Below are 14,437 nucleotides of genomic sequence, written 5' to 3'. Positions count from 1 at the left end.
GGCTCTGCCCGCTGGGTTGAGGAGGGCCGCGAGGCTCGGTGAGGGCGGCGGCGGCGCGGAGCGGAGCCGGGGGTCAGGCGGCCGCGCGGGCGGCCCCCGCTTCCTCTGGCGGCCAAGATGGCGGGGGACGAGGCGGGGGTGACGCTGGGGCAGCCGCACCTCTCCCGGCAGGACCTCGGCACCCTGGTGAGGGAACGGGACGGGCGGCGAACGGGGGCCGGGGGCCGGGGGCCGGGGGCCGGGGGCCGGGGGCCGGGGCCGGGGCCGGGGCCGGGGCCGGGGCCGGGGCCGGGGCCGGGGCCGGGTCTCGGGTCTCGGTCTCGGTCTCTTCCCGTGGCCGTGCGGGCCTTCCTTTTAGCCTCACACCCAAATACGTGGATCTTCCTCAGTGTAATTTAACCTTTTTGTGTCATAACTAAGCCTGTTAGTCTCTGCTAGTGAAACTTAGCCGTCTTAGTTTCATGCTTAAGTACGTTAGTTTCGTCAGTGAAGCTTGCTGATCGTTTCAAAAGGCTTCTGAGCCTCCTCCCCGCGCTGCTGGGGTGTAGCTGCTGGCCCTCTTCTGCCCTTTTTTCACTCCTTTTCTGCCCTTTTTTCACTCGGCCCTTCGGTGCGGCCCGACGAGCCGGCCGGAGCTTGTAGCTTAGCTTAGCGTTATGCCGGTCTTGAAGAAGAAACCGCGTGCGTGCCTCGTTGCGTGCTCGAGGAACGAGTTTGGCGATGACAGGGTTCGCGTCGAGCCGCGCGTGCCCGTCGTCCTGCTGCGCAGTGCCATCTGCAGGTCGCCGCCCCGCCGCTGGCCTCGGCCAGCCCGACCGCCGTAAGGCAGGCGAACAAGAAGTATAAATATGATCGTGGTAGGTGGGCAGAACTTGCTTTGAACCCGAACATTTTATTCGTGTAGTACTTGAGAATATAGTGGGTGGTATGACAAGGTTATGGTTAACTTTATTTGGTTGTCACGTCGAGAACCTGCCTGCATAGCCCTGTAAACGCTACAGGATTTCACAGATACTTACATCCTGGTTTGCAATGAAGGCTTCCTGGCTTTGTGGAATCTTCCCTTGAAGCCAGCAGCTCCTCCATATAAATTCAATGCAGTCGCTATACGGAATGTATTTGGCCAGGCGCTACCAGTAGGTTCCAGCAGCATTCTGCTGAGGACAACAGTTTCTTTTTTCTTTTCTTTTTTTTTTTTTTGTTTTCTGGTGGGAGTAACAGTATTTGAGGAAGAAGTTCTCATTCAAAAAATCAGAATCAAAACCATGGTGTTAATGACTGTCTCTGGACCTACTTACTCCAAAGCTGCAAATATACACGTAATTATATATTTACTATAATGAAACCTTAATCTTGAAGAAAATTCAACAACTGTCTATTGACAGACTTTTTTTTAAAAAAATATGAGTACAGTTGGCTGTGTAACCCATGGAAAGTTAATTTGCATTTGCATGTTGCGCCCAGTTCAATTTGGGGATGGGTGCAGGGTATTTTTGGTTTTAGAGCTTCCGTTGAATCTTTTTGTTTTGTTTACTTTTCTTCCTTCTTTCTTTAACACTTTACAACCTCTTCTGATTGGAGGCTTTTGTTTCCTTTTTGTTCTATTTTGTATACTTTAAAAATGAAATCCGTAACTAGAGATGTTTTAATGAGCTTGGTTGGATTTTGCTTAATGGAGCTACTGGATAAATTTTAAGCCAATACATATATCACTCTAAACATTTAAATCCAAGATGAATAAATTGTAAAATCTCCTTCATACAGGATGTTACCAAGCTGACGCCTCTGTCACCAGAAGTCATCAGCAGACAAGCCACAATTAATATAGGTAACAACAAATTCCTAAAAAAAAAAAAAAGGGGGGGGGGGGGGGGGGGCCGGGGCATAGTAACGTAAGTCTTTGTGGTGCTCATGTGTTAGCATATGGTACCCGTGTTGAAAAAATTTAAGAAATTCTTACTGAAGCACAGTACTGTAGATAAGGTATTCTTATTATAAATTTTGTCAAGATGCAGGAAGAGACTTGTCAAACCATTTTAACTTGAAAAGCACCGTGATTTTACTTCAAGAACACCACGTTGAATAATGTGGGGTGTAGTTGCTAAAATAAAGTTTATTATACCTTAAGATTACATGTTGAAGTTGCTTTCATGAAAATGCAAATCACAACAATGCAAAGATCAGTGCATCGAGAGACAGTTCTAGGATGTCGTTTGTTTAAACAAAAGCCCTTAAGAAACCCATATTTATTGTGATGGTACCACTGGGCTCGCTGTCTCCAGAGAGTTTGGGGTAATTAGGTGTTGACCGTAGTTGAACGCTGCGCAAATTAAACAATGGTTTATTGACAAACATTTGTTTTTAAACCATAGGTACAATTGGCCACGTAGCCCATGGAAAGTCGACAGTAGTCAAAGCTATATCTGGAGTTCATACTGTCAGATTTAAAAATGAACTGGAAAGAAATATCACAATCAAGCTGGGCTATGCTAATGCAAAGGTGAGTTATTGCTAGAAATATAGAGCAAGTATGTTGCCGATACATTTGAGGGTGGATGTAAGCTTATAAATAATTATCAGTTAATTAAACTTCTCTATTTTTAAAAATTACTTCCAGATTTACAAGCTGGATGACCCAAGCTGTTCCCGACCAGAGTGTTACCGATCCTGTGGAAGTAGCACCCCAGATGAGTTCCCTACAGATATTCCTGGCACCAAAGGGAATTTCAAACTAGTCAGGTAGCTGCTGTAAAATGAGTGGTACAAATTGTATTTTTTTTTTATTTGCATTTCCTTTACGGAACTGAAAATAGAAAGGATTGAGCTGTGAGCTGAATGATAACAGACCTCATGCTCGTAGATGCTGAGATTGGGCACCCCTGATCTAAGGCATCGTTTAACTTGCGTTGGTTTTATTAGTTGTGGTGCACCGTCCAGCGCAGAGCACAACTGTGTTCTCTGTCATTGGGTGTTTGCAGGACTCTGAAGTGAAACGATGCTTTGTTCTACTCTTACCGTAAGTACATTTTTCAAGCCACTAGAGTAAGAACTAATGTGGACTTTGCAAACTCATCATTAAAATTCATTTCTGATGTGTGACCTTTTAAACTCTCTTTTTTCCCATAGAGCCAGAAAAGTTTTCCTAGTTCTAAAAAGGAATCTGTTAAAGCCTGATTCTTAGTACTGGAGGACAGGTGTCCTTGATTTACTTCACAAGCATAGCGTGGTCATTATGCAAGCATCGTAATCACAGCCGTGGTTGTGTGAGTCCGTACAATGATTGCTCAAATGAGAGTAGTCACAAAGGCAGCTGTATGACAGGATTCCTGGTTCACGCTTACGTATAAAATACGCATTCTGCTGTAGTCATGTATTTCCTCCTTTTCCTCAGATTCCCGGTAGAGCACTAGTTCCAACAATAGCTTCTGTCGGAGTGTGATTGTTGTGCAGCTGTTGTTAAGCTATTGCTTTAAAGCTTTAGGTTCTTTATCTTGCTGTTTATTTGCTTATTGTAGATTTTTAATGTTGTTGGCGAAACGGAAAATTAGTCTTTTGCTTTTTGGTGGCATGCTGCAAGGTTTCTTCATTAAATAGGTTCACACAAGAATGTAGTGCATTGACTGTTATCAGCTGCACAACAAATCCATAAGATTGGAGCTAGCAACTGCAGTGCTGTCTCTGGATAAATCTTTGAAGTGCAATTGTAACTATGTAATTAAAGATGCATAATTTTCTAAAATTGGAGTGTGAGACATCTTAAAAGAGATAAGAGAAATGGCATATAATGTGCTATATCCTGTGGTTTTTTGTTCTGGTGCATTTAAATCTAGTCTAATTTCCATGTAACTTTTTGAAATATTAAAGCAATAACTAGTGTGAATATATGGTATTGAATCTTAGAACTCAGAAAGCCTTTCCGTAGCCGTCAGTAGCCTTTCCATAGTCTTTGTGCTCTTATGTGTATACTTTTAATATATTACTTCTCAGCAGCTGTCTCGAAATTTTGTTTGCTTATTTATTTATTTAAACTTGTCCTATTTGTTTTTATTTATTTATTTTAACTTGGGTATCTGCTTAACCATTCATATAAATCAGAAAAATTGTTGATAACTGGCTCTTGGCTTTTTCTCACCTTCCACAACAGGCATGTCTCTTTTGTGGATTGTCCTGGCCATGATATTTTGATGGCTACTATGTTGAACGGTGCAGCAGTAATGGATGCAGCTTTACTGTTGATAGGTAATAACTGTTACACGAAAGCAGGGCTCTATTTTTTTAATACCATAAGCCAGCTTTATATGGGTTTTGAAATCTAGTGGGGTGAGTTGTTAAAACAAGAGAATTCTTTTGAGATGTGTTTGAGAAGCTTAAGTGATGTTACAGTGAAAATACACTCCGACAAGCTCTTTTTTTAAACACAGCTGTACATACTCAATAGCCTGGTAGCCATCAGTTGGCCAAGATGAATCTCTGTAGTGGAATACTACTGTAACATTTATATTTTATGGAAATGCATTGGATACAGTTACTTTTGACTTTTCTTTGAAGCTTCAGTTTGCTTTAAATATGTAGTCTTAGTCATATAGGAGAGTACACAGACATCAGTATGAACAGTAAATCCAGGTGAATATGGGCAAAATCCAGGATACAGGAGATATAGCTTGATTAAAACAATTGTTCTGATTTGCAAGTGATCAGAAGCGAGTAAAACTCATTTTTATATGCCTGTGAAACAATGTAATTCTCTACAGGGATACATAGCAATTACATTATCTGGACAGGGCATGTCAACAAACAAGAACAGCAACTTCAGATATTGAAGTTTAAATAGTCCGAGATAACTGATAAACAGAGGAGTGATAGTTTAAGTCTATAAAGTGTGATAGACCAAACTTAAGTGAAATTAACCATCATAATGGCGCATTGGGTCAAAGTTGGCTTCTTGGATGGCCAACTGTACTGATAACTGCCCTTTTCACGAACTTAATATTTTTGCTGTCTGCCATACAGTTTGGGGATGTTGCTGGTTTTATTGTTAGTGATAAGAAAACATTAAAGAATTTTAAGACCTTTCTTGAAAGGTCCAGTACAGTCAGTACTGAGACCTAGAGGACGGCATGATTCAAGTAGACGTGAGTTAGCTGTCAGCGCCTTTGGAAACTTTAAATCTGTTTCCGTTGGGAGCAAGTAGAACGGCAGACTGTTCTTGCAACCACTCATCTGTCATATTGTGTGGATGCTGAATCCAGCAGTTCTGGGAAAGTGTGGGTACTTCACATGTAGCTTACTGGGGGCTGACTTTTTTTATAAAGGCACAACAGAAAGATGTCTTAAGTGCAGGAGTTTTGTCTATCTCTCTAGTTTCTGTATCACAGTCCCTTTTCTTCTTCCAGCTGGCAATGAGTCATGCCCTCAACCCCAGACCTCAGAACATCTAGCTGCTATAGAAATCATGAAACTGAAACACATTTTGATTCTGCAGAATAAGATTGATTTGGTGAAAGAGAGCCAGGCTAAAGAACAGTATGAACAGATTCTTGCATTTGTACAAGGTAAGTTTTCACCAGCAGAAATCCAGTCGGTGGTGGAAGTTATTCAGTGTTGGGACATAGAGATGTTTTTTTGTAAACATATAGAAAATCCCTTGCTTGGACTTTACTGGTGTACATGGTCTGTTAATCTAAAAAAAAAAAAAAGCCATTGGAGTTGTGCTTCATGTTTTAGTTCACGAAAACTGACTGTAAAATGAATACCAGTGTATCAAATGATTAGATATCTGATCTCTCTGAGGAAATTCTTTTAAGACTTTTTCTGCTCACAAAGAAGCAGATTACCTTTCACAATTTTCATAGAGCAACTGTAAAACTCCTCTGTATGGAGTTGTCCAGTGGCAACATGAAGGTTGTTTCAGACTGCCTTGAAAAGTAGGTCTGGCTGGCTTGAGCTAAGATGTTGAAGGGAAGGGTGTATGTTGTGATACTGCTTTGGGAAATACGTGTAAAGTGTGCTTCAAACTTCATTTGTGCTTTTAACAATGACAGAAGGCTTGGTCATGCTTCTATAAATACTATATTAAGACTTGATGTGGAACTTGTTCTAGGTACAGTTGCAGAAGGAGCTCCAATAATTCCAATCTCAGCACAGCTGAAATACAACATTGAGGTAGTCTGTGAGTATATAGTGAAGAAAATCCCAGTCCCTTTGCGAGACTTCACATCCGAACCAAGGCTTATTGGTATGTAAATGCTTATCTTTGGGCTTTTGTGATTAAATGTTTCCTACCTTTACCTACACTCAGAATAGCATGTTGCAGAATGCTCTAAAAAGACGTGGGCCTAAAAGGAGTGTTCAGTTTGCTCTTTAAAACTCTTTCCTGAGAGCTGTATAATTTGTTGATAGCTAAATTAATCCAGTTAAATCTCTCCAAGGTAATTGTTCTTTTGTATATATTCTCTGTGTCCAACAGTAGTAAAATGCAATAAAGATGAGAAATTTGTCAGAATCTTAAACATTAATTGCTGTGAATTTAAATTTGATTTAACAAAGTATTGACAGGCTGTTTGATTTGAAAAATAATTTACATGAAAATCCTATAATTAGGGTAGCGTGGTTAAATTTTCTGTATTAAAAAACCTCTGTTCTTGTACAGCATATTTTGAAATTCAGTTCCACTACAATAAAAGCACACTTTTGCCTCTTCCCCCCAAACCCACAGAACATGTTCATAGTGCATATGAATGGAGTACATTAAAACAAGGTTACAAAGAAGTTGACGTGAATATTGAAGTTTTCTAAATAGCTGATCATTGCTTTCTTTTTCAGGTATTGATATTTAACTTAATGTGTGTTATGCAGAAATAGATTTTTAAAATACTGTTATATATATGAGCTGCTTAAATGGATTTGAGAACAAATCAGCTAAATACTCATGTTTTATTCTCTCTGAATTATGTTTTCATAAATAGTTGTATACCTTCATAAGGATAAGGAAGCAATCAAAATTGTTGTTGGAAAAAAACACACATTCTTTGAAAACTGGCTCTTAAATATAAACTTGTTTATTGTCCTTTTCAGTAATTAGATCTTTTGATGTCAACAAGCCTGGCTGTGAAGTGGATGACCTTAAGGGGGGAGTAGCTGGTGGCAGTATTCTAAAGGGTGTTTTAAAGGTAACCTTTTCTCTCTTTTTGGAGATTTTTAGTGATAATGAGTAGTTTTTGTACATTTTTAGTACAAAATTAATCTATGTAGGTGATTTTCTCTTAAACAAGAATACAGTCAGGTGGCACCTATCCTGTCTGTATGTGCCTCATTGCCACTTTCCTGTTTTAAAATACTGTAACAAGAAACACTGATTTTTTTAAAATTATGTTTAAAATATGTTTCTATATTAACTTTTCTTACTAATGATACTGTTTTCATTGCTTAACAAAAGTTGAGGGAGCTAATTGCTTTTTTCCTGTCCCACCACTCTTACTTTCTCAATTATTCTGTGGAGGAAGGGGAAAAACTTTAAAGGTACTTCTGAAGTGTATGTGGGTTCCCACAGGTCTCACTTCCCTACTTAAGTATTCTGTAAATATTTTTTTCTTGTGGAATACTGTCAGTGGGTGGGAACTGTAAAAGTTACTGTATTAGACCGGAAAGCAAACTGTCTTTGAGCATTTGACTTGTATTTTCTTTGTCTTGTTTATCAATGGTCAGTTACACAGATCAAATTAACTCAATTTTTATTGGTGCTGTAACGCTTCTAAATGAAATGTCATTAAAAACACACCTTAATTTGTATGTCAGAATTAAAGCTGATAAATATCCTTTGCAAAAGCAGTTATTTAAAATTAATTGGAAGGAAAAGCAATTGTTTGATTGGCTGCAAGATACAGAGCTTTAGGTATTTTCTGACTTGCATTAAGCAGTGCCAAAGTCTTAAAAGTTCCACAGTAGCCCAAAACAAAGGATTTGTATTAACAGTGGGCATTGGAATAAGTTGTCTTACCTATGACTAGTAGTTTCTTCATGTTCCTGTGAAACAACCTGTTAACCACTTTTTGACTTTTGTAATTAGGTTGGTCAGGAAATTGAGGTCCGGCCTGGTATTGTGTCTAAGGACAGTGAAGGGAAACTCATGTGTAAGCCAATCTTTTCCAAAATCGTGTCACTGTTTGCAGAACACAATGATCTACAGTACGCTGCTCCAGGAGGTCTTATAGGTAAGGATAGTCTCTTACAGAAAGATCTCTCTGTTTAACGCTTTTTGAAAACGCTTGGTTACTGAAATTCATTGCTAAGTGAAACCAAAAGGGTTATGAGCAATTTCAAATACTTAGATGTAGAAGGAGACAATGTGTGTGACAATTAGATATTTAGGAAATAATTTTCCTGGCTGTCACTAGCCAACTTATATCAACTTGAACTGTTAATTGTATCAGCTATAACGGTAGAATATCTCTTCATGTGTTTAGACAGATCAGTCTTGCTGGCATTCTGAAAGGGCTGTCCAAGTTCACAGGGAATTCACAGTACATTCTCAGTTTGTTTTCAGGTTTCATTCAAATATTTTAATACGTAAATGTGACACCTACCTTTCGATTACTCCTTGGGACTTTCCTTGTTATGTTGTAGGTGTTGGAACTAAGATCGATCCAACTTTGTGTCGGGCTGACCGAATGGTAGGGCAAGTTCTTGGTGCAGTTGGAGCACTGCCTGAAATATTTACAGAGCTAGAAATTTCCTATTTCCTGCTGAGACGACTATTAGGTGTGCGCACTGAAGGGGACAAGAAAGCTGCAAAGGTCTGTACCCTTTTTAAAAAAAAAAAAAAAAAGGTATTTCATGTATTTTTTTCTGATTTCTGTTTTAATATCTTGTGCTAAGTTTCATTAATACCTACATTTTTGATGTAGTAATTTTGTTTCCCTGTTTGTGTATGGTTGTTGCAAAACTGTTACCTCTAATTTTACAGAATAAAGCTCTTCAGAGGAATAGGAATTCATGTCAGAGTAACTTAAAGTACTATAAAATAATATACGTATGCATAAAATACATATGCATATCCCATACATATTTTGTGTGGGATGTGTATGGTTTTTGCATTTCTCAGCTGTATCGTTTTTTGTGGCAGTTAGGTAATAATGTTCAATACTGTCTGTGGTATTTTTCTTCATTTGAGGAATTGTGTTGCTAAATAATGCTGGCTTAGTGTGAGCAGGTTATTTTAAATACTAAAGCTTATGTTTCAGAGTTTTGTATGTCTTGTTTCAGGTGCAAAAATTATCAAAGAATGAAGTTTTAATGGTAAACATAGGATCCTTATCTACTGGAGGGAGAGTCAGTGCAGTAAAGGCTGATTTGGGGAAGATTGTGCTAACCAACCCAGTATGCACAGAAGTGGGAGAAAAAATTGCCCTGAGTCGACGAGTTGAGAAGCACTGGCGGTAAGCTGACAGGAAATTGGTAGAATATCTGCTTGTTATGATCTAAACACAGAAAATGGGTGGATCTGATCTTGCTCTAGAATAGGAATTTTAAAAATGGATATACATTTACCTATGGATTCTCCTAACGCACTGACACCGTAATTGTGGGATGCTTCATTTTATTCTCCAATCCTCTTTTAAAAGAAGCATTGTAGATGGGTAGATATTTTACCTTAACAGACGAGGAAACATCTGAGGTTTCGTGGTTCTGCCAAAACAACCATGCCGTAATTGAGCTAACAGCAGGCAATCTTGGTGGAGTGGTTTGAAAATTCAAGTGACCTTAAGCCAAAGCTTGTCATTATGCACACACAAGTCAGTGGTGTTCAACCTGTGGAGCTGAATGTGACTTGTAGTGTGACCTTAAAGTAATAGCAGGGGAGTGGAGGAGGGACATACTAAGGTTCCAGTATTTCATGTGCTCTGGGCAGAGAGAAAAAATATATATCAGCTGGTTTGATCTGTTTAATTTACAGGTGTAAAATGGCTGAATGTACGGAAGTATCTGGAGGCTAAAAATGATGAGTGGATTCGATTGATGATTAATTTTAAGCTTAGTGCTGTACTGCTCTTTAGATGATTATGCGTACTGTAACTGTTATGTATTTATTCCGTAAGAACGTAAGGGTATTTATATTCCTTGACCCTGCACAACTCTTGCAGTATGAGGGGAAAGTATAAGGGAACACGAGCATTCACCCAAGAAGTTCTTACTGTATGAAAAAGAACTGAGGCTTTAATATCCATGGATGGGTGTTTTGGTTCAACAAGAAAGCATAGACAAGAATTTAGTGCTTGCTGTCTTGGAGATGGCTGCTAAATCAGAAAGAGGAATCAGGAAACCCTGCGCAGGGTGAGCAGAAGAAAAGAAAAAGATAAGTTCTTGAACAGGAGAAAGAAGAAGGGAAGAGAAATAGAGAACCTAAATTAAGAAAGCAAAAGCAGAAAGGAAGAGGAGAGTGTATTGGAAACAGTGCTTTTTTTTTTTTTTTAAGCCAGCGACTGTCAACTTATGCAAATTTTAATGCAAGCTTCGTTCAAAGGCATCTGTCTTTCGTACTTCCCACTCATAAAACATAAGCAAAGTCTGCCAAAAGGGCACTTGTCTCTGTACAGTTGGTATTGTGGGAAGGAACTTGTTGCCTGAGGGAATGGAGTACTGAAAAGGTGGTAAGAAAGCAAGAAAAGGAGGAAAAAGTAGAAAATAAATACGTAAAGGCATAGAAGTTAAGCAGCAAATGGCAAAGCAAACAAGATGCACTCGTGATTCCAGGGAACACTGATTCCAAATGTGGATTAGTTATAAGCTATAAATATGGTCCCAAAAAGTAGGAAATCCAATGTTAATTGAATGTGGTTACTTTTTTCGGTAATTTGCTGATGTCCGGAGAGACCCCCTACTGTTAGCAAATGGAACTGAAATGCACGTGGTTCCTGTGCATCTCCTTGCTGAAAATGCAAAATGTATTAAAGATAGTTGTGTTAATAGTACGGTCTGCCTGCTGACTCTGTAAATGAACTTAATCTTAAATTCTTTGAAGTATGTTTTTCTGAGGTGACAGTGGCCTATAAAACGGGCCTTAAGAGTACTGAACTTACCTGAGAATTGATTTACCTTTTTAGGTTATAGTTTCATTAAGAGTTAGATTTGTTTATAATCTTACTGCAATCTTGTCTGAATCCTTACATTTTTATTTCTCTCTGAAAGTAATGCAGCACTTTCATAGGGGTAGAAAGACATTTAGCTATAAGTATATTTACAGTCAGCTATTGCAACTTACGTTACAAAACCTTCAGATTTTTAGTTCACCGTGCGAGGTGCACTCTTAAATGAGTACAATCATGCAGATGTTCTATGTCTCTCATCCTTAGATCTTGCAGGATGTTTTGTGAGGAAGGCAAGTGGGGAAAAAATTCAAAATGTGCGAATTGAAGGCTTAAGCATAATAGAAGTACGTTGACTTATTCTGGATATTTCTAACTGCTATTAAAAAAAAATATAAACTGTTTTTCTTTTTACAGTTTAATTGGTTGGGGTCAAATCAGAAGAGGAGTGACAATCAAGCCAACTGTCGATGATGACTGAAGAACGAAAAAGAGTGCTTCATTTTTAAAGATGAAGTGCCTGTTTCTATCTACTTTGGAGGGGGTATATTTTCACAATGGAATCGGAAGCTGTGCAAACATCATCTTTGAGTTGTATGGCTCTCCTTGTACATCTTATTGAATTTTACCCTCTTACTAAAATACTAGTCATTATCACCATTAAAAGTGTAAAAGAAATGTCGTAGAAGTGGGTTTCATTATCCACATTTTAGTAGAAGTTAATTGTACATGTCTCATGGCATGTCTAATTTATGTTTGCTCTTTCAGACATATCTGTTTAATATCAGTCAAGCCGGCCCCAGTGTAACACACAAACCATAAATCTGGTATTGAAATAAAATAATATCACTTATTTTCATTAATTCCTAAAACGTTTTGAATAACAAAAGACAGCAGTGATTGCTCAACCAGTACAAGAATTAAACAAGCAAAAACCATCGTCTCCTGGAAGACTAGTACCCTTTCTGCACAACATCTTGGTTTATTTAGTCAGCTGTTTACAGCAGAAACTTTCTTCTGAAGTCTGTATGGTTCTGACTTTAGGATTGTGATTGTAGTACACTTTATAATTAAGATGGCAGTGTTGACTGACTTACATTTGTCACTTTCAATATTACAAGGAGCTTTGGATAAATGCCCAAAGAAAAAAAACAAACTGGATCTGAATTGACAGTACTTTTTTTTTTTTTGAACTTACTTTAGAATGGGTTTACAAAAAGAACGGGATTAACTTGAAGCATAGCTGTTTATCCTTGTGGAACTTGTGAGCAACCTGGCATATTTTAAATTAAGCTATTGAGCAATTATTAGCTGTGATCTTGAACTATAAAATAGCTGGAAAGGGCTGTTAAGGGAATGATTTTGAAGGAAAAAATCACAATGAGATGAGAAAGGTATAAAAACCACTTTTGCTTTCCTGGATCACATACTCCTTAGAAGAAAACAATGTAATAAACTTACTGTAGGGTGCTAACACTCATTCATTTAGATTTAACTTCTTTTCATTTGTATTAGTGTAATTAGTTGTAGGTATTTTATATAGTAGACTATTTAGCAAGTCATGCTGCTTCCCATATTTTTATACAAAGTACTGTGTTCACTTTCGAAATCTGGTTTGAGCTACTGTGTTTAGGATGGCCAAGGGCATTCTAAGGGTAAATGTTGTTTCACTCATCAAAATGGACTTCAGTGAAGCAGATTGGTTCTGTTAATGATTTCACACTGTATTTTCTGTTGCCTTATTCCATCTACATTCCTGTACTCAGTTTCTCCATTTGTAAAGTACTTCTACCTCACACAGTGTTGGGACTAAATGCGTTGATTTTTGTATAGTGCTTCTCCTTTTAAAAAGTGTCAGATACAGTTCTTCCTGATTCTCCTAGTACTTCACCAGTATGCAATGAACATGGATGTTTCAAAGACTGCATCTTCAATGCTTTGGAAGCTCACTTATGTAACTCTGAATTCTGAAGACTTAGATAAGCTAAAATCTTACCTAGTTTGGTTGCATGAGGACACAGAAGAGAAAGTAAGCCACCACAGAGTGCCAGAACAACTCTGCCACAAAGTTGAAATCTCCAGAGAGTTCTTTCTGGATGTCCTCAATGTGTGGGTCTAATACTAAAGAAATGCCAAGCCAAAATGCTTCTGATGTATTGGTTAAGCACCCACAGGCATTTCTAGTCATCCATGTATTTTGGAGATTAGGCCTTAATGTCTTGATCTGAAATTCAAAAGAAGTGCTATAATCTTTCCAAAACACTTGATGTATTCTTTCATTTAGGTAGGTAATAAATGCAAGTACTAGTATTGTCCTAGTGCTAGATCAGTAGCCGTAACTACATCATTCCATCCAAATATCCATAGGTCATTACTTAGCTTGGGTCTGAAATGTGGTTTGATACTGCTGTAGTTAATATCAAATTTATACATTAGGTATACGTTATCAGTAATAAAAGAATGCTTTATGAAATTTTGTATTGGTCCCTCTGAAACATTAAGCAATACCTTGTTTGTTCGATCGTGTGCCCAGGAACTGATGGGAACTAGTGTGTGAATAGAAGCAATTAAGTGCCAGGATGGTAAACTTTGCTTCTGTTCTGTTTTTACATCAGCCTGCTTTCACGGTGGCTTTTCCAACAGGCTTGGCTAGGTATTTTAGCAGTTGCAGCTCTGTCCTACAGCAGTTTCTTTTATTTGGAACTTCCTCCTGTTGGTGGAGTTAGGCTCATTGTATGTGCGTGTACGCTCTGTCGTGCAGAAAAAGAGTTGCCTAAGAGTGGATGGTTGTTGAAGAATTGTCTGTCTGGAATGAAGTCTGTTCCTGATCCTTTCCAAGACAAGGGGTGTTAGGAGCATGTGTAGGTGGTCTGAGTTGTGAACTGATTTATGTATGACAGTGTGCTATGTATTCTGCCCTGTTGTGGTGAATGGGGTATGTAAAATACAGGGTTTTTTTTGTTGTTACCAGAATCTTACATTGCCTCTAACTGAAATGGTTTGGCTGTTCTGGTATGAGTAGTGGGGAAAAAAAAAAAATTTTGATTTAGATGTACATGTGAAGCACATGACTGTAGTGTCAGAGCCAAATACGAATGTTGTAAGTGTAAATATGTAATGTGCTGATGTGTCTGTATACAGGCACCCAGCATTCACTGACTACAGAGATGAAATTGTGATGCCATGATTTGGATGTATGAAAGTAGAAGAAAAGATGCCATCTAAAACTAAGGAAGTAAATTATTTAATGTTCTTGATTTGAATGAAAAATAGTAACAGAGTACTCATGTGCTCTGTCCCTTTACTAAGGATCTGTTTGAAAGGAGTTCTTTTATTTTAACCATTTGTAGGTCAGA

The 14,437-nt window shown here is 38.4% G+C and overlaps 1 protein-coding gene across 1 annotated transcript; it reads left to right on the top strand.

Annotated features, from left to right (window-relative positions):
- Nucleotides 1-21: 21 nt before the first annotated feature.
- On the top strand, nt 22-13,554 carry EIF2S3 (eukaryotic translation initiation factor 2 subunit gamma). The gene is made up of 12 exons (XM_035542181.2): nt 22-186; nt 1,765-1,828; nt 2,373-2,500; nt 2,618-2,739; nt 4,145-4,239; nt 5,394-5,552; nt 6,101-6,235; nt 7,075-7,169; nt 8,066-8,210; nt 8,623-8,792; nt 9,262-9,434; nt 11,499-13,554. Exons 1-12 carry the CDS (start codon nt 118-120, stop codon nt 11,560-11,562), a joined length of 1,419 nt encoding a protein of 472 aa, XP_035398074.1. The 5' UTR covers nt 22-117; the 3' UTR covers nt 11,563-13,554.
- Nucleotides 13,555-14,437: the final 883 nt, after the last annotated feature.

The sequence above is a fragment of the Cygnus atratus genome, chromosome 1 (genome assembly GCF_013377495.2).
Source record: "Cygnus atratus isolate AKBS03 ecotype Queensland, Australia chromosome 1, CAtr_DNAZoo_HiC_assembly, whole genome shotgun sequence".
In the NCBI taxonomy this organism is placed as follows: Eukaryota; Metazoa; Chordata; class Aves; order Anseriformes; family Anatidae; genus Cygnus; species Cygnus atratus.
The sequence above is the reverse complement of the archived record's forward strand: the minus strand, read 5'-3'. Positions and strand labels throughout refer to the sequence as shown.